General features: G+C 43.0%; 1 protein-coding gene across 3 annotated transcripts in view; it reads right to left on the minus strand.

The window, feature by feature from the left end:
• Nucleotides 1-20,579, minus strand: part of prkcab (protein kinase C, alpha, b) — an 80,193-nt gene that overhangs the window by 7,603 nt on the left and 52,011 nt on the right. Inside the window, exons 4-12 of one of the 3 annotated variants that reach the window (XM_076086024.1) lie at nt 17,033-17,144; nt 14,442-14,570; nt 6,333-6,489; nt 6,055-6,189; nt 4,571-4,664; nt 3,256-3,285; nt 1,075-1,215; nt 741-914; nt 6-97 (exon numbers count right to left, since the gene is read on the minus strand). In XM_076086024.1, coding sequence (XP_075942139.1) covers nt 6-97; nt 741-914; nt 1,075-1,215; nt 3,256-3,285; nt 4,571-4,664; nt 6,055-6,189; nt 6,333-6,489; nt 14,442-14,570; nt 17,033-17,144 — 1,064 coding nt within the window. Of the gene's footprint in view, nt 1-5; nt 98-740; nt 915-1,074; nt 1,216-3,101; nt 3,120-3,255; nt 3,286-4,552; nt 4,665-6,054; nt 6,190-6,332; nt 6,490-14,441; nt 14,571-17,032; nt 17,145-20,579 lie in introns of all 3 variants that reach the window. The other 2 variants (XM_076086022.1, XM_076086023.1) reach the window with 2 other exon arrangements.

A 20,579-nucleotide genomic window follows, 5' to 3' on the forward strand; every position in this document is an offset into this window, starting at 1 on the left:
CTTACACTGCCTGTGGCTCCTTGAATTTGCCCATACGTTGGATATGATACATAAGGTCTCCCCCGTTGATGTACTCCATAACAAAGTACAGCCGGTCCTAGATTTTTCAAAAAGAATGGATGTTATTGCCGAAAGAGCAGCTCTTAATGGATGCTTCACAAAGAGAAGTACAGTATGTGCACACTAAAACCAGCACTGCATGAGACAGAATTATGTTTAGAAAAGAAACTTATACATATTTATATATATATATATATATATATATAATGTATCTGAACACCGCCTCCAGATAAATGAATGCCTGACATGATCTATTCTTTCATGCTGCAGTCTCCTCATGTACCTGTATTATAAGTCAGCCAGCTTTGATCAGTAAATGTCATTTTTATTAAAGACCCCTTGAGTCATCCTGTCTACGCACAGAGTTGACGTCATACTGGAGACTTCGTATTCAAGGGTGGCCTCAGCTCAGTATCAATTTTCTCTGCAGGGGCACTGGTGAGAGAGTGTGAATAAATGTAAGTAGGAAAAGGCAAATACAGCCGTGGACAAACATTCGGTTTTAAATGTCAGAGAGAGAGAGAGCGACGGCTGTGGAAGGACTGGTGAGGGAGCACAATAGCACCCTTTAATTGAATTTAAGTGATATTTTATTGTGTGTCCGTGCAGTTCTGCAGCAGTGCAGGAAGTATACGTATTTAAAAAAAGTAGCCATGACTTTGGCTGAAGTTTTCACACACCACAGTCTGGAAGCAGGAGTGGAGCAGCGTGAGGAAGGGCGGTTTGTCTCTCTGGGCCAAGACCCTCTTCTCCACCATCGTGCATTCAACGTCGTCGTCCTGGATCACAACGTCTTTCTTCAGGATCTTGATGGCGTACAGCTCCTCTGTCGACTTCATCTCTGCCAGCATCACCTGCGGTTGACGAAGACACCGCAGGCCTCAATGAAACTAAGAGATTATGGACTTTTGGAACAGCAAACAAATGCAGACTATCGGGCGTTCTTCTGTCATATTTAAAGCGCTGCAATGATCTTTTAGCCTTTATATTACGTCTGCAGTCTCGGGCTCCCACCTTGCCAAAGCTGCCCTTCCCCAGCAGGGCCAGGAAGTTGAAGTCGTTCAGTCGGATCCGGTCCATGTTACTCGAGGGCAGGCTGAACCGCCGGTGGTCTGACGGCGTGATCACCTTCTTACCGTGGCCCAGCTTGGCTTTCTGTGGTGTGCAAAGTTGAAAATGGTATTAAAGCAAACAGTATATTCATTATCTATATGTGATTTTATCTACACAGTGTGTTTAGCATTAACAAATAAAGCAAATATTAATGAAAATAATTAGGAGTGGACATGGAGCGCTTAGTCAGTTGTCATGCTGGTGTCTAACAGCTGGTCTGGAGTCAGATGTTCACATCTGGCTTTTACAGAGAGCGGATCAGAGACACACGAAGCAGGACTTAATCAGCGGTTGCTTCATTTTGGAAGGATGTGTGCTGGTCAGCGATTACTCACAGAAGGATTGTGTGTCGTTCTGCTGCTTAACTCGAGATCATACAAACTGAAAACACATTAACAAATGATAACGTAATGAACACAGAAGCATTTTTAAATGTAGTAAAAATATCTCTCTAAATGGGTCGAAAATGCAAGAACCCAAAAATGACATAAATGAATGATGAAGTGAAACTAAAATATATTTATTGCATCATTAATTAGAAATAAAAATGTAAAAGGTGGTATAACAGGATGTATTATTGACGTTACGTGATTTTGACTATATTTTGCATGCTGGCTCATTCATTTAAATTCTAATACACGAGCAGTTATTATGTTCTCATTTGCTACAAGGTGCCACGATGGACGCATCTCTCGCATGTTACATTCGATTCAAGGCAGAAATCAAGCATCTCTACTCTTTTTTCTATTTTTATGTTGAGAGAACGTAGTGAGCTGTTTTTTTTTCCCGCTGACATGCCAGACATCCTCACAGATAATCAGCAGGGTGGGCGGTAAGCAGGGGGTGCCAGCGTTGCAAATGTTCCCTGATGTTATAATGACTGTCCTGCCAGGCGTCTTTGAGCAAAAAGGGCAATTAGGACTCTGCCAGCTCCCATCATGGCTGCTTCGTGTTGTCTGTTTCTGTCAGATAGAGAAAACAGGCAACCGACGGGTGCACACCAACCATTTCTCTATTCTTTGCTCAATGCTGTAATATGCTCAAAATAACAACTACCACATGTTTGACACCAGGTTAGGCTAATTAAGAGCAGGATAATGTAAACATTTGAATAATGGTGTGATGCTGTGCTTAATTTGATTGCTGTAACTTGCAGTAGTTGTTCTCGTCACCCTTACCATCTGCTGGTTTTTTAAACACGGAACATTTACATAAACTGTCCACGTCTAACATTTCACATCATGAACAATCCCTGAAAAAACAACACATCAACTTTTGTCAACACAACAAAAAGTTTGAATAGTTATGTCAGAGTGGTGACACAAAGTTGAATCAAACACAGAGTGCAGCCACACAACAGTCTTATAATATTATAACACTGCCATCGTGTGGAGGGATTTGGCATGCACACCAAGAACAGCAAGAACCTGCCTGTGTGTGTGCTTTCATTCACACATTTACAGTGCACAAGTGTCCAACCATGCTTCCTGCCTTCTATAGTCCAGACTGAAGTCGGACTAGTAGAGGGAGGACTGTGGACCACACTCTCAGCCAATGAGGAGCGGGTGTTAATGCTCTCTTGGCCAATGACAGAAAGTGGTAAAGATGACAACACCAACAGAGGCCTGACTGGTGCACAAATTTACTAACAATGCTGCGTGGTGTTTGTGTGTAGGGTAGGGAGCAGGTATGTAAACGCTGTTTTTTTTGAGCTGGAGGAACACCAGCTGTTTTCCTGCTGCAAATCCGACTTTGCTGATGCTGACCGTTGCAGCAGATGCTGCTTCAAAATCCTCTAAATGTTTGACTGAAATGTTCCTTTGTAACCTCCTTTAATTGCGTGTTTAGATGCGTTATTAAGCGTGAGATGGAAAGGAGGAGAGAGTTAGTGTCTACGCGTGTGAGAGGAGTTAGAGAAATGTGTGTACGACAGCAATCTGGTTCAACTTTATGCCATTGAGAGCTTTTGTTAGTAAATCGGATTCATTTGTGGAAGCCCAGCAGAGATCCACAAACAATCCCAACACGGTAAGTAAAGTGAGCGTGATGCAGAAATAGAGACGGAGCAGGCAGAAGAGCTACCTTGAGATAGTGGATATTTAACTGGCAGGCCTAGAAGAAAGAAGAAACTCACGTATTAGTGCAGTCAAAGGTTAGCGTGTGTGTGTGTGTGTGTGTGTGCTGGGAATAGAAAGTGACAGAATATAAATGTGGACAGATCTGATGAGTCATTATTATTTATCTCATTTATCCGTTAACAATAAAACGATCACAGCCATCACGAGGAAACAGAGTGCATCCTTTTCTGTCACATCTGGCCGCAATGTCTGCATCTCGACCCAGTTCCCACAGCAACCGCACAGCTGTGTGAAGACGCTATCGCCTCGGAGGAAAGTCAAGGTCAGCGTTGCACATTATGGAGAGAAACGGAAAATTAAAAACGAGGAGACTCGGCGTCTTGAGGACTGCTGTAAGGAGATGATATTTACGCTCCGTCTTAAAACACCTGTACGCACACACGGAGCTGGACTTTAATGAAACCGCCCTCCGCCAATACGTCTGTGCTCTTGTTTGTATTGCAACGATTAATATATCAGCCAGCTTCTATACTGCATGATAGTGACATGGATGTGAAGAGGTTGTGAGTTTTATTTAAAGCACAGTTGTTTTTATGTGTTGCTATAACAGAAACCTCACTGCAGCAGACGGACCGGCCACTAGAGAGCAAGAGTTAGCTGCACTGAAGGTTTCCTTCGATTAGGTTACGTTTAAAGACCACGCCAGTGTTTTTACATTTTTGCTTGACTTCAAACAACACAATGCTGCCAACCATATTCAAAGCAAACGATAGTGTTTTCGAGTTTTGAAAGTCATTTTTCAGGCAGTTATTAATTTTGAAGTGAAACAACAACAAAGTCTCAAAAAACCTGCTTGGAAGAAAATGTTACGACATTAAACATTGTATTACATGAATGCCTCACATTATCATCAGCAGAGAACACAATAAGTATGTACTTACAACTATAAACAATTTAACGGCAATGAACTTGTACAGTAAAAAATAAATGTGGTCGGAAAAATAAGACCAAACATGACTTTTCCTTCTGTATTACTTCTCAAACTAAGTAATGTCCCACTGTAAACAAAGTAGGTAATGTCTCCACTGTATGATGAATTGTTATCCACAGCTGCACCTGCCTTCTTACATAAGGCTCTCAAGAACTTGCTTCCTTTATCGAATGAATGTAAGCTTGCACTGTAAATGCATACGGGGACGTTCCCTTAGATAAAGAGCCTTCGCTTTATTAACGCATGGAGAAAGTGATCTCCCTCTCTGACACGCAGGGTGAAAAGTTATTGTGGTTTTATTGAACGCTACGGTTTCAGTTGACCTCACCTCAAACTTCTGCCTGAGCTCCAGGTTGACGTCGTCCATCTCAGGGATGGGAACATTGTAATACTCTCCCTCCTCCTGGTTCAGCAACTTGTACCTGACGGAGGCAACAAAAAAAGATGGAGAAAAGTGAATCTATATTTCATCTACTTTCCATTGAATAAATCATCCGTGCATCTCTCCCCCGGTTCACCCACACAGCCAGAAAACTTAACATCTCTGCACCACTTCAATCATCTGATTCCTCTCCTTTTTGAGTGTGTTGCAGGTCTGCTCTCCGTCAGCAGAGCCAACTAGACACCATCTCTAATGTACACATCCTCTGGCCACTTGTCTAATGATCTGGAATATACAGCAGACAAACACACACAGGAGCAGAGCTACATTTGTATGCACAGCTATTTCCTGAAGCTCTGTGACTGTGCACAAAGCAGCAGTCAATCAGGCTCGGTTTGGGCTAGCTGGCGGCGGGTATGCTAACATGGCGGCGTGGCGTGAGCGTGTGTTTATCACTGTGAGACAAAGCAGGCAGACAAAGACAGAGACACGAGGAAATGACACCGACAGGTGCTTTTTCTTAACATGAATGGAGTCGGCGACATTTATGTCTGCGCACGGTGTGCTGCTGTGAAACAGTGACGTTGGTTGGTCGGTGCAACGTGACTGCAGCAACCACGTTTACTTACTGTTATGTCATTCCTGCTTCTGACCAGAAAAAAACGTGTTAAAGGACCAATTGTGAGCTGTGTTAAAAGTCCTTTAAAGACCTTTTACATAAATGTGAATAGACACCTTTACTGAGCTGTATTTATAGTATGATAAGAACACACAGCCAGGTCTGAGCTTGGAATGAAGATTTTACAATGCAATGAATCCACCGGACTAGTGTTTGATATTCATTCATCATCTTTGTTACGCCCACTGCCTTTCCTTAGGCCTCTTTTTGTAAATGAGCTGTCTCTCTCTGTGTTTCAGGCCTGCCACGCCCTCCCGTCAGTCCCTGGAGCACCCACACCATTTGGCCTTTTGAGCTGTGTTGGCTGCTGTGACCTTAGTCGTACTGCTGAAATTCTGTTTTTGATATCTTCCTGATACAGCTCTGTCCTTTGTCTTGGCTGGCTAGTTGGTAGAAATGCTTTGTTTAACCAGTCTGTGTCACTTTGGGGAAGCTTTGTACGTAATCAAGGTTATAAAACCAATCCGAGCAACACGCACTGTATATACTACCAGAATATTAAAGGAAGATTAGTTTAATCACAGTTGCAGCAATACCGGTAGTGACACTGGTACAATACTTTGCATGCAGTTTACTCTGCTTGACTGTTTTACATGCAAAGCGTGTTGCACTGCGCTGTATAAAAGCAGCATGTAATGTCAATCTGATTTCTTTGCTGGCTGGCTGTGACAACTTCCTGACAGCAGCTGAGGTTTCGGAGAACGTGAAACGTTCCCCCTCGTAAGTGAAAGGGACTAAAAAGACAACCCACCATCCACAGTTGGGAGCTTTGATGAGCTCGGACACTCCAAACGACATGGAGCCCATGAAGTCGTTGCGGGTGGTTCGGTCCCAATCCCACACCTCAATGGACAGCCGGCGGTCCTTATCTGATGCTTTGAGCTTACTGAATAACACACACACACACACACACACAGGAGAAAAGGTAACATGTAAGGAGACTGCAAGAATAAAACGAGTCCTTAAAACGTCTCCTTCAGATCTACTTTCACTTCGTAACCTTGTATCGTAAAGTGATCATTAACTCACAAGCTGAAGGACTCGTTCCAGCAGGGGTTGAGAGAGGAACGGATGGTTCTGGTCTTCTGTTTGGTCTCGTTCTTTGGGTCGGGGATGAGCTTGAGTTTAACATAAGGATCCGATAGACCATTTGGATCCATAGGGATCAGGTTCCTGGCTTCACCCACTAGAAGATGGAAGAGAAGATAGGGGGAGAAAGTGTAACCATATATGTGTGTGTGTGTGTGTGTGTGTGTGTGTGTGTGTGTTTGAGCCACGAGCCAAAATCGGATACTTCATGACTCCACACTGACTCGGGGGTTAAAATGCACAGAGATGGGGCAGTGAGTCACTCCGAGGTCTGACAGAAAAGATATGAGCTTCAGTCCAAGCTGAATTAACTGTCTGTACTACACATGTGTGGATTACATCACGCAAGTCTTTTGCAAGTTACAGACCATAATGTGTAGCATTTAATTCTTCAAACATACTTCATTTATTTAGGTAAAGTTGAGAGTTAAAATGCTTGTGCTTTGTGGCAACAGATAAGTTTGGCTTCTTAATTGTAGGAAAAATGGTTCATGCTTCTAACTAAGGCATTGAAAATGTTTATGTCACAGATTTTTTCCTTTTTAATCCATTCAGGTTTAGTGTTTCCTGCATTTATTTTGAAGTTAACTCCTCATGTGTCTTGTCTTGTTTTGCCTCCTGCCTTTGTGATTGTCTGCAGAGAGATACATTGATAGTCAGCAGAGGTGGGACCAAGTCATTGTTTTGTGAGTCCCAAGTCTTCGCACTCAGGCCATGAGTCAAGTCCTAAATCCTAAACTTTTAGTTGTGAGACATTATGTGCTCCGGCTGTAATTATCTGCTTATTTTTCGTACATGGAACAAAATTATCTTTGGTGTCAATTCTTCCAACTGCCACTCAGTAACATAAAATTAGTTTCTCATGTTGTTTTTTTGGCCTCTCCCCTGAGATGATTTGACAAAGGGAATGACGAGGGAATGACACTCGGGTCAGGAGGTGGGCGGGGCCAGGCAGAGCTGATTAGGAAAGTGGGAACAGGTGTGTACAGGTAGGGAGGTAACCAGGACTGGCAAGAGAGTCTGAGGGCATCTAGTGGAGGGTTTGAGACTGGCAGGTCTGGGGAGCGAGAGCACTGCATGTGACCTGAGGGATAAGTGAGCAGGCAAAACAACCAATTATCCAGAAAGTCCCGTGACACAGATCTGTGTTTCTGTCCTCAGTCACTCAGCTAATGGCTCATCAAATCAGACACCACATACGCTGACATGCTGGGAAGCAAAACATACTGTCAAAATTCACTTGTGAAAATGCACCAACTGGTTTATAACGCCGGTGGGTGTTAGGGCGCACGCAAACAACTGCAAAACAACACAGAGTTTCTCACACATGCTGTTGTGAAACAAGTAAACTACACTCTTCTTCCTCGTAGTGCTCTCTGTCTAATGTTCAGGCAACAAGTGAGCAGATAATGTGAGGGAGGAGAGACGTTTCCCTGTGTGATAACTGACAAATGGAAAAAAGGAGTGTGGTTACATAGCAACAGGAGGAGGGGGACGGGGGGAGACGGGGTGGCATGAGTATGCCATTTTCACCATGGCGACAGCATCTACTGTAAAGTGGCCAATGGGCCGACTCCAGCGCTGCCCCACTTGGCAACATCACATGAACGCGCGAATAAATGTCATTCTTAAAGCAACGACTGAAGAGAAAAGAAAGAAAATCTAAAATCAATCTGAAGTTTGAGTGAAAACGCCAGAAAACTATAAGAGACAGAGAGCAGAAACCAGATATCACAATATCTCCTGTTTATCAGCTCCAACATCCCCACTCTGCATATTTTAATGCAATCCCACACAGAGTGAAGAAGGAGAAAGACAAAGCTGTAATCTGAATGTTTCATGGAGTCAGTGTGAACTTTCACACAAGGACTCGTTCGCTTCTTCATTAAAACACCATAAACATCGAACGGCTGAATGCAAAGCAAACGTTAGAAAGGAAGAGTGAGTTACACAGATCGTTTAGTTCTGTGTTGGTGAGATTTAGTCTGATTTTGACGTTTATCTGTTCCTCGCTGTGTGTGAGAGTAAGGTTAGTAAGAAAATGCTTTTAAGGGATAAAAAGTTGTGAATTATGAAAAGAAAACTCGCTCGCGGAATAAAAACAATGATGGAACAGAAACAAAGACAAATTAAGAGGATTAGTGGATTCATCGATCAGTCAAATGATAGAAAATACTAAACAGCAAATATTTTGATTATCAATTAATCATCTAAGTCCATTTCTAAGGGGAAAATGCCTCAAATCTAATTTGCTAGTTTTCTCAGATATTAGAAATTAGGATTTTCTATTTTGGTCATTTTTCTTCGGTTGGTGGGAATTACTTTATCAAACACTCTCCCAAAAAGAATGAATGGCGACAAATAAGCTCTAAATCTTCATCTTCATCACTGAGTGAAGAGAGGAGCCAGACGGAGAAAAGAAGAGATGAAACACATTTATTTATGCAGAAATGTGAATTAAAATACGAGCATTATGCTTTAAATTAAATCATAATATAGTAAAAAGCATGCAGGATAATGAAGTGGTAATGCTGTAATATTTATTGTCAGCTTCACATTTTGTCATGCTCATGCCGTGTCGTGCAGCAGAGGGCAGTGTAGGTCTCTCACTGAGTGGTGTATCTGACACAAGAAGCCAGAGTCAGACGCTGTTACCTTGTTCATGAATGTGTTGCTTCAACCACATTGTTCACTCCTCATCCAATACAACATCTCAGCTACAGTAATCTCTCTCTCTCTCTCTCTCTCTCTCTCTCGCTCGCCCACAAGCCTACACACACACACACACACACACACATTCATACATACACGCAAAATGAAGTAAGAGGAGCAGAAGGAAAATCTCAGCATCCCACGTTCTCATCTAAATCCTCCGCTGGCTGTGGCAGCGTAAAAGGCATCAGTCACTTCCATGGCAACGCTGGCGCCAAACAATGCCAATGCAACTTCAACACGCCTGTAAACACACTATTGGGGCAAACACACACACACACACACACACACACACACACACACACACACACACACACACACTGAAACATCATCAGCAGTGATCAAGGACCATCTCTACTGTGTGTGGTTGCTTAGATACAACAAGAGCTGTTTTCCTTCTGTGTCCTCCTCTTGCTCCTCATGAGGTAGAAACGAATAAAATGAGATGTTAGTGCTCATGTGTGTTTTTGTCTCTCTTGTTGTACAACACACATGACATAGAGGTAAAAAGCAGACACACATGTGTTAACCCAAACCCGAGGCTTCACTAATCCACCATCACTGAACACAAGCCTGCAGTTTTCATCACACAAACATGCATCACGGGAGAAGCAAAACGACCAGCATGCATCTCCTCCTTCGTGCAAACCGTCGCACACTGAAGGACACAGGAGTGAAAATGTTCTGCCTTTTTACAAACAATACAACACAATAAGAAAGTGCACTGGCACTTAGAGGAGACTTTTAGAGCCTGGATCCTTTGTTGTTTGGAGATACTGAACGACAAAGTTCAAGTTCTCTCTTCTCCAAAATGCTTATTTATTGTCTTATATCTCAGATAATTTCTCCAAAGTGCTGAGTGTTATTTCCCTGCACTTACAGAACAACTGAAGAAAATAAGGCTGAGCTGAAACTTGCGTCCGCACAAAGACTGTTAACCATTTCCTGTGATGCTTTTTTCTTAATGATATTCTTATGAAAACACACATCCAAGCTCACAGTATCTCCTGTATCTGAGCTGAATGTCTGCTCAACAACAAAAAAATATGCCACAGCAAAACAAAAATCACATATTTGGATCCCGGGGCGGGTGCGTGCAGTGGGCCGACAGAGTAATCTCCCGAAAAAGGCTTTGAAATTCAAATGTGTTGTTGCATAACAATGCCATGTGCAACCAATGAATGCCTGATAATCTGAAGGGGAAAGCTGCACGGCCAAACGGAAGCTGGATGGATCCCCGCAGTGCACTGTCAGGGATCTGGACACACACACGCACACACACACACACACACAGTGGAGGGAGAAAATAATATTACGGTTTCTATTTGTGGTTGTGGTCAGTTAAAGGAAGTGGAATCAGAGAATTCAACGAAGGCCTGGCTTAAGAAGGAATGTTCACTGATACTAAGTGAGACATGAGTGGTGCTTTATAGTTCTTTGTACACTTCCACCCACACTCCCTTCATTCAAGATTCATTGAGCACATTTTAAAGTGAATTATTGAAAGGCCTGTAGGATAATGACTCGATACAAACACAACTGTTGTTTTATGCAGAAATTGACATTTTTATTATTTTTTTAAAATATATTTGTCAGCAGTTGACTGTTCCCTAACCGTCCCCCGAACAAAGAATGAAAGAAATCAATAAGTAAATACTTAATTAAATATATAATAAATATAATATTGATTGTGATGTGATTACGAATGCATAGGATTGTTTTGTATCATTCAAGATCTGTTCATGCTGTTATAGTTGTTGACACAATCAAATTCTTAAAATTTTTCAAATGTTTTGCTTAAAACTATATTTATAAAATAAAACAAAATATAAAATAATTGTAAAACACAACGTAATCACAATCACAAGGACAACGCAGACAAATCAGATACAGAGACACATGCAGTAAATGTGATCCTCGTAGTCGACAAAAGCCTCTTAGAATTAAAAGCCTAATATATAAAAGGAAGCCTTTATGTGCACAACAGGCCTGACGGTGGAGTCAGTTGTTGTTAGTTGAGGAGAAAAACAAAAAGTCATTGTTCTTCACTGTGCTTCAAACCTGAGGCGAACATGTCAGCATTGGGAAATCTCACCCTGAGTCAACCGCTGTGTGCTTGTCCCGGTCCTCAGATGGCCTGTGAGTGTGTGTGTGTGTGTGTGTGTGTGTGAGTGTGTATATGTGTGTGTGCATGTGGGCAGATTATGGAGGGTCGTTTGCATGTTTGTCTTTTCTTAAAGCTCCAGAATAAACTCGGCTCATGCCCGCAGGTTGCTTATGTCACTTTCGCTAAAAGAGACGTTGATCATGAAGACGAGTAAAGAGGAGGATGAAAGAGGTAATTAGCAGAAAAAAAGAGAGTGAGGAACAAACAAGGTATAGATGAAGATGATGAGAGACCGAGGATGTAGTAGAAGAAGAAGAACATTGGAGCCAGAGGGGAAAGGACCAGTCACCCAACTGGTTTCAGCTGGTCGGAAAAGAGAGAACGATAGAAAAAAAAGGACAGATGTTGATGTCTCATTGAGGAAGAAAAGGAAGGAGGAGGACTGAATGGACAGGAGCGCAGCAGGAGGAAGACATGCTGCGGTCTCGAAGGAACAGGTAGAAGATGATAACAGGAAATGTCAATATAGGAAGACGGGATGGAGAGGAGAGATAAAGGGAAGAAAGGAGAGGAGGGTGGTTACAGAGAGGAAGAGGGGGGGGGGGGGGGGGGGAGAGAGAGAGAGCCCAGGATATGTGTCTGTTTTCATGGCTGGAAAGATTTAATCAAGTTCACATCAGAGCGGTGAACCACAAAGGCCCGCCACTTGTCTGTGGGAGCCGGAGGGGAACCGGAGAACAAGCTGAGGCTTCACTGTTCAGACCGCTGCCATTTGAGAGGAGGAAAAAAAACAGTGCAGAACATACACTTCCACTGCCGTCTAACCCTCCTGCGCTGTTCTCCGTATCGCCCTTTATCTTCTTTCCTCTGTCAATCACAGCCCATGCTGTGTCTCAACTGATCCTTCACTATCACAGACGTTTACGTCTGATTTTCTATCCTTTTAATTGAATCTGCATACTTAAAAGCACAATGAGTAGGGTAAAGTGGCTTTCTCCCGCTGGCGACTTTGACATCAAATCCTACTCATTATGCCTTTAAAGCTACACTAGTCAATATTTTTATATTACCAATGGATGAAATCACTGTGTATATATAATGCGACTCACTCATAGTGATGAACCCATTTTAGCATCTTTCAGCTCATTGTTTTGGTTTTCTGCTGTTCTGATTCAGTCTCACCACGTTTGTCAAGATCATTTCAAACAGCAGGCAGCTGGAGAAAAACAAATCTCTGTACAATATACCAAACAGTAGGCAGACAAAGTTGGCAACAAGCTGGTGAACACAGTGGAGCGTTTAGCAGCTTAAGAGCCAGACATTTCTATAATGTTTGTTCCAAATTAGCCCTGAAATATTCATGAAACCAACGTGACATCAGGACCGCACAGCTGCGCAGTCGCAGGCAGCAACGAAACGTAGCGTGGCGTGGTGCAACTTGTCACCTGTTGATACTTCACTCACAGCAATATGAGTAACCTCTTCATAATGTAAAGATAACTTAAAGCTATAAGGAGGCATGTCATGTCATCATGAATAGAATTCAAACCCTTAGTTCACCCTAAGTGCTACAAATATTTGTGCTTAATTGTACTCATTCTTGCTGGTGTTTTTAATGGCCGGTATGTGGCGTGTGATGATTTGCCTTTTTGTCTTTCTCCAAATTACCATTATCTTTAAAAATCACTTAAGAAATGATCAGTGTCAATATTAGTATTGGTATCGGTATTGCACTACTGCTGAGCTTACTGTTGACACACTGGAGCGCTGCTGGGTGTTTTGTGTGTGTGTGTGTGTGTGTGTACGCATGCAAATCAAGGCCAACACGAGAGCGCACATCAATCAAACGTCTCTCCGTGAACGTCTCCCCCGTTCACTTTCAGCTGCGTCCATTCAGCCCGATCTGAAAGGACTGAGGTAACCATGCCGACGAGACCGCCGCCGTCACATTAGGCCTCGTTTCCTCGCTCTCGCCGACGGTGGTCGTCACTTCACAACAAGGACATAAAACAGGACATGTGACTGACAGCGAGATCGGACACTCCTCAGCAGTACGAGAGCTGGATGTTTTATGAATAAAAATATATAAAAGCAGAGTCAACAAATGCTGTAAGCTGACTGTGAGATTCCTTTCCCTGCTTATTTATTTCCATCTGGGTGACTATAAACAAACAAACACATTTTTATGAAAGCAATATATTTCCAAGTCAATCACATTCTAACCCAGCTGTAGCCGGAGGTTATTCCTGTTTGATCCCCGCTGAGTTAAAAACACTTTATTGGCCTCAGCACTTGTAATGTTCCCTGACCACCGCTGTCTCGCCATGTTTGTGTGTTTGTGTGTGCGACAGAGTGAGCTGGCAGCCATCTCTCTCCCTGCCAACGGGGTTTTAACGCCGGAGAGTTGTCCACTCCAGGTGCTGCTGTTGACTGACAGGATAATTTAGAGGCGTTGAAAATACACCCACCCACACACACACACACACACACACACACACACACGGGACATACACGGGACACGCAGGTTATGAAGGCAGCCAGGACTTTTGTCATGCTGATGCAAGCTACATTGTTTTTAAAGTTCTCTGGAGGGTTTTTTATGTTTTTGTGAAGTTACAGTTTGATTTTAGCTTTAATTTGTTAAGTTTTTAAGTTGAAATTAGATTTGATTTCCTGTGGTTTCAGGTAAAAAACTTCTGGAATCACATTATGCTTAATTCCCTGTGTGCAGTGCTCCTTGTTTTAGGAAGTGACACATTTTTACGGATGTTTCTGCTATCATAATTTAGGAAGAGCAATAGAGTCGGGGGGTCACATGACCTTCAGTTTATGACTGCTGCCACTACCCAAAAATCACCTCACAGCCCCGCGCTGGTCCCGGGGATTTGGTTGATTTGGAAATGAAAGCTGGATTAGCTCAAAAAGTGCAGTTTAAGTCAGTTGACAGAGAAAAGCATCCTCAGCATCCTCTCAGTGTCCCTGAGTGAATGAGCGAGTGACCACTTTAAGCAAGTGTCTGGCTACGGGCAGAATAAACACAGTTTTTCTGAATAGTTCATTAACACAAGTCGAATCCACTCTTTGGAGCCCAAAGTTATAAATATCACTTTGGAGATGTATTTCAATGGTCTGAACATCAGTCCCAGACGAGGGACCCTCTTGCTCACGTCACTCTGAGACTGACTGAAGGACTGTACAACACAAACATGCTGATAAAGAACGAGACCGACCTGTGACGTGTAGCCGGTCCAAGCTGACCTCGATCTTGAGGAAGAGGCGACCCCGACGCTCTGTGTGGTCCGTCCCACACAGGCTTGGCACGTTGACCACACACTGGTTGTGCACGTTCATGTCGCAGGCTGGAAAGAGACAGAATGTAGAGGTGTGTCGAGTTCATCTGTACGGGACTCTTTTTAGGATCTCGTCAGAACAGAGAAAAGCACCGCTTTCTATAACTCTGTGCATTTGAGGGTGAATCATGTATATAAAAAGTTAGATTACACATTACGCTGAATTTTTAACTTTTAAAAATGCAATTTGTGACGCACTTTTGCATGGAAAAAGCTCTGCCTCTGGTAGAAAATGTGCAAAAGTATAGCTGTGTGTTGTGTGATGGGGCGGGAGAAGAAAGTTGAATTAACCGTATTATTCCACAGAGATCTCAATGACAGCAGAGTGAGCACAGGGAAACATTTTACAAGGAGCTTTGCCTTGAATTCACCAAAAAAGAATGAATACAAGATTAATACAATTAAGGAATATTTTAAAACACCAACAAAAAGAGGACAGGGAGTTGGGGTTTTGTACTCAATAAACCTAAACTTAAACCTAATGATCAATGAATTAAATTTGCGCTTTTGTACATTTATCAAAAAAGTGTATTTAAGTTTTATTAAAATACAATATTAAATAAAATCAAGCTACTTGTAAGTAACGGTTTAGAGCGCCTGACAAGTGATCACATGATGAATTATACGGAATTAGCCAATCAGATGCAAGGATTCATTGTAGTACCTTATTCTGCAAAAATGTTATCTTCTTTAAAAGTGAAGTTTCTTTCTCTGAAATCTTTAATATCTCCACGAGCAATAACTAATATTTTTTTTAATAATATGTCTGTAATGGAAACAAAAATAAATCCAAACAGCAGGGAGGAGCTTTTGCTGCTGGTGGAGGTGACACACATATAACACGAGGGATTCAGTGCCACAATGACAATAACAGACGATGACGATAGTGATTGCAAACCAAATCAATTCCAGCTTTATTCTCGTCGTTTGCAACCTTGAGGAATACAGAAACAAAACAAATTTTGGGTTTTGCAGCTGCAAAAAAACAAATGTACACATATTGCTTCAGATAACTTATTATTCATCGTGAGTCAGTCGGTTTCAAACAGGTGTGTGCTCACCTCTGTTTCTGTACTGCAGCAATTTAAGACCTACTCTTTTCAACCTAAGAGACGTCTGAGGTGACTAGGAGTAACAGATTATTACTTCCAAAATGTCATGTTTAGCTTGGTTTGATAGAGATCTTGAACTTTCAACGCTTTAACCTTTTAAAGCTGTGGGTCTGAGTCTGTTACTGAGCAACAGTCACACTGACTGTTTTCCTTTTGGACCCCAAAACAGATACACAACAGGCTGCATACCAAATGTGGCCAAATATTTGTTTTGGAGACGTTTCAGTGCAAAAATGTCAATTTTAAATGAGTGAAGGCAGTAATTAAAAGAGCCACTGCTTTTCCTCAAAGGAGACATCATTAAATAATCGCCACATTAACTTAGAAATGATATAATCACTGTGAGCAGATGAGATCATCACAAATCAGTGGATTAGTAGCTTTCACTATCACACACACACACACACACACACACACACACACACACACACACACACACACACACACACACACACGCAGACACACACACACAGACACACTTCGACAAAGTCGAACAGATGAGGGACCAGAGGGGAGAGGGAGAGTAAGCATGAGTTCTCCTCTTCCCCCTTATTCACTTTCTCTCAGCCTCCTCCTTTCCTCCCCTCTCTACTTTCCGCCCTCCTCCCTCTTTCTGTCCTCTTCCATCCAACTATCCATTTCTCCTGCTCTCTCCCCCTTTCCTCCCTCACCAGCAGGCAGGCTTGTCAGGCTGACATGCTGGGAGGAGACAAGGAGAGACGAGAGATGGAGAAGCAGCTTGTAATTGCGACGGCCTCCCCGCATCAATTTGCTCTGGCGTGCTCCCATTACCATCTGCAACGAGGCCGCCACCAGAGACCCACAGATGGATGGACAGAGTAAGAGGAGGGGAGAAGGAGGGTGATGGATGGAGATAACGTGGAGTCAGGAGGGAACAGAGGAGGTAAAGTGAGGGATACAAAGGGGGAGGGACTAAATGGAAAAGGACATTTTAAGAAAAAGCATGATGTAGAGAAAAAGAGGGGAAAGGTGTGGGACAACGGAGAAAAGAACTGGGAAATGAAAGAGAAGAAGTAAGGGGAAAAGGAGAATTAAAATGAGGATGGGGGTCATACATGCAAAGAAAGAGGAGTTGATAGAGGAGTGTGGGTGGAAAGAATGGGAGCGCAGAGAGGACTCAGCAGGGCAGGACAGTGAATTCTGCCTGGGCTGCAGATGTGGCTGTGAGTAGTTCAGTACCAGTCTATTCCCATCTGTTCTCATTAGGGCCGGCCAGCGCAGCATATTAGAAACAGGTGCACACACACACACACACACACACACACACACACACACACACACACACACACACACACACACACACACACGCACATGCACGTAGACAGGGTGTGTACTCACTGTCACATTTCATCCCTTGGTGGATGAGTCCGTACAGCAGTGAACCACAGTGGTCACAGAAGGTGGGACTGCCGTATGTGTGGATCTTGAACTTGTGCTTGCTTCTGGGGTCCTGGGCAACAAACAGAGAGATGGGAAAAGCATAAAATAGTATTAAATGTCATTAGTAGTAGTATTAGTAGTTAGTAAATGTATTAAACCGCCAGGGCCCTTAAGATCCACAGAGGTATTCTAAATGATAAGATTTAAAAAGCCATCAGCTCTTTTACCATTTTATCAATTAAAATCAACATCTAAACTAAATAAACCCCTCAAACCTGCCCATTCAGTTTGTGTTGGCATGTGAAGGGTTAAATGAAGAATCCCTTTGGTGGACCTATCAGAGCTTTGGAACCGCAGTGTCGAGGTCCCGCCCCCACACACCCCGCTCGAGCCAATCACGAGCCAAGGCCAGGCAACAGCTTGTTAGAATGAGCCACCTAGCTACGTTAGCTCAACGGCAGCTCTTTGGCTAGAAAGGTCACACCGACGAACCATAATATCTCTACAGTTATGATGAAATCGACACATGTTTTAATACACAGATTCGTGACGAATATAGAAAGTTGTGTGACATCTCTTGTACAATTCCCGAGCTTCCATTTCAATGACCGTTGTCCTAAATAAACCGTGACATGTATCTTTAATAGGCCGCTGTGCCAATCTAATAATGCTATTTATGAACAGTATTGCTCGTGGTGGTGGGGTTCAAACTGCCATGATCACTGTCCACTGTCCATGGTTCTGAAGTGTGTGTCTCTAATGCTCGTCTGTGTGTGTGTGTGTGCTGTCATGGTGTTATAGGTTTACATGAGGTGTTGGTGGTTTTGTGTGGTCGGTTAGCCCGATGTCGCTCTACTCCACTGACGTGATGATGCTGTTTGGATAAGGAGGATTTGCATTTTGCTTTAGAAATGATCTGTTTTTTTTGTTTTGGTGAACTCTCACTCTCTTCGTTCTCTTCGCTCGCTGCTCTGCTAAGCCTGGACTTGAGTCTTCATTTTTGTGTCAGAGCTGGAATAGTCATGAGTACCTTTTGCAGTATTATAAGAGAGGACACAGTAAGCGAGGCTGACAGTTTGCTTTTCTCTCTATTAGAGAAGGAGGGTCAGAGGGCCGAGGTTTGAGAGGAACTAAAACACATCTTCAATGTCATTTTTTAACTTGCAACATTTCTATGTAAGGGAATAAAAATTGACCTTTCTTACAGCATCTGTTCATCACTCTACTGCTTAATGTCTCCCTCAGAAATTAACAGAATGAGTGATTGCAAATAGCATCCAAACAGAGCAGATTGTTTTGCCTCATTGAGACACATAGCAGTATTTCACTTTAATTTCTCAGTATGGTTGTTTTTAGCAGTGTGATGCATCATATTCACGATGTCATCGCACTTACGCATTGAGAAACAGAAAGAAAGAAAGAAAGAAATATCCAGATGGAAAGGAGATGTCAGCGCGTTATCAGTGCGTGGGAACGTGTACGGTTCGAGTGTTTTTCGTGCTTGGTGTCGGTTCTCTCCATCTTGTCCTCCTGGACGTCTTCCCAGCATCACTTTTCAAGTGTTATTAAGGCACAAACACACACCGCACAGTGATCGTACAGCGCCAGCAGCAGCGTAACTGAGAAACTGTTTATCTTGGCCTGAACATCTGGCACCGAGGCTGAATAAATAACCAATTTGAGGATTGATGCTCCGATAGGTTTCCAAGAAACCGGATCGGATTGTAAAAAAAGAAGAAGAGTAATGTGTTATTCAGCACATGTCATGCCATTCAATTTGTTGAAAATCGATTCATATATCCTCCAGTCAATATTGTGATAACGGAGGTTAGCTAATATCTACAATCAGCACGAAACAAAACATAGCTGTAATTAAAGCCCAACAAACGAGGGTGGATGAACCCCCCCACCAGCGTCGCCTCCATCACAATGAAATGTGTCAGAACGGCTGCATGTGTAATTATACAGGCCACTGACTGAGTAAGTGGGCACACGTTGGGGAAAAGTGCCTTTTTTTTTCTTCTCACAAGCATAACAACGTGACGACAGAAGGAGGCGGAGAGGGGAAGTCCGTGTTTGAGAGAGGAGAGAGTTGTTGGGTGGTTTATGGTGTGATTGGCAGTGAAATGAGTCAGCGGTGCGAGGGTCCCTGAAAAGTCTAATTAACATGTAGTTAGCTCGCCAATTGTTATTTGCTCCTTTCCTACGGCCTTTCCTGGAGGATTTTCTTCAGAAAAACAAAACCAAACAGATGGCTCGGTCGCCTCTCTCCGCCGGGTTTCCCCCCCAAACTGCTTTCTTTTCAACCTTTCAATTGTGGGAAGTTTGAATTTATCTTGAAACAGACTTGCTGGGTAAACAGCAGGGATCAGGGACTCAGATGACCTCTCTCTCTCTCTCTCTCTCTCTCTCTCTCTCTCTCTCTCTCTCTCTCTCTCTCTCTCTCTCTATGTTTCCTTCCTTTGACTCCGTGTCATTGTGTCTCTGTCTGTGCTCCCCTCCTCCTGGGATCCATGGGTGAAATTGAAACAGCATGCTTTCCACCCACAGTCATCCTGAGACTTTGACCAGTGCAGCCATTGGCAGGAAGGGGCCGGGTGTGAAGACGTAATTTGCTCAGCACCTTGGGCTTCCGCATGTGTGTGTGTGTGTGTGTCTGCACGCATGCATGCATGTATTCCATCCTTTAGGCCATCTCAGAGCCTTGTGTTGGTGCAAAAAACCCAGAAAGTGCACATGCACAGTACAACCCGAACTGAACAATTGCTCAGACACACACACACACACACACACACACACACACACACACACACACACACACACACACACACACACACAAAAACTGACCTAAAATGATCTCTCTCCTTGCTCTCAAAGCCCAGAGAGATTATGATATACTAAGACAACACAAAGTAAAACCTCCAAAATAACAATACAGTTGAACCGAAATCTCTCTCTGCGTGAGCTTCTCTTTCCTGCAGCATTATCGGCAATTAAAAAAAAAAAAAAAGCCTCTTTATGTTTCCAAGGCGCAAAACGTTTCAAGCTCTGCCAAATGAAGAAATAAACACGTATGAGTGCTCCCCTATAGTTCTCCTGTATTTAAATTCAATGGACTTTTGTCCACAAGTCCTTTTCGTTGTTTTGATTGTATATCAAACAGAAAAAAAGAATCTGCATAATATTTAAATGTGCAAACAGTTGAAGAGGCAGCACTCTTGGCAGCTTTCATCGTGGCCCACGCTGCCACAGTGAAATCAAGCGAATACACAGTTGTAGACGCTTTTCATTTCTTCCAGCGGAGAAGAAATCTGATCATTTTCTTTAACACCGTGGAAATCGTGTCGCTTGGTCTCAATATGTACAGTGGCCCCAGTTTCTTCGCACAGAGGCTGTGGCCCTTCGGACCCCTGGGCCCGGTAACATCGCTCAGTAATCCCTTCATGGGTGAAATGTGTGTGAGCTTTTCGTCTCGGCCAGTGCGCTTAGACGCACATGGAAACAT

This window comes from Anarhichas minor, unplaced genomic scaffold (genome assembly GCF_050575085.1).
Source record: "Anarhichas minor isolate MPS153535 unplaced genomic scaffold, ASM5057508v1 ptg000007l, whole genome shotgun sequence".
Taxonomy (NCBI): Eukaryota; Metazoa; Chordata; class Actinopteri; order Perciformes; family Anarhichadidae; genus Anarhichas; species Anarhichas minor.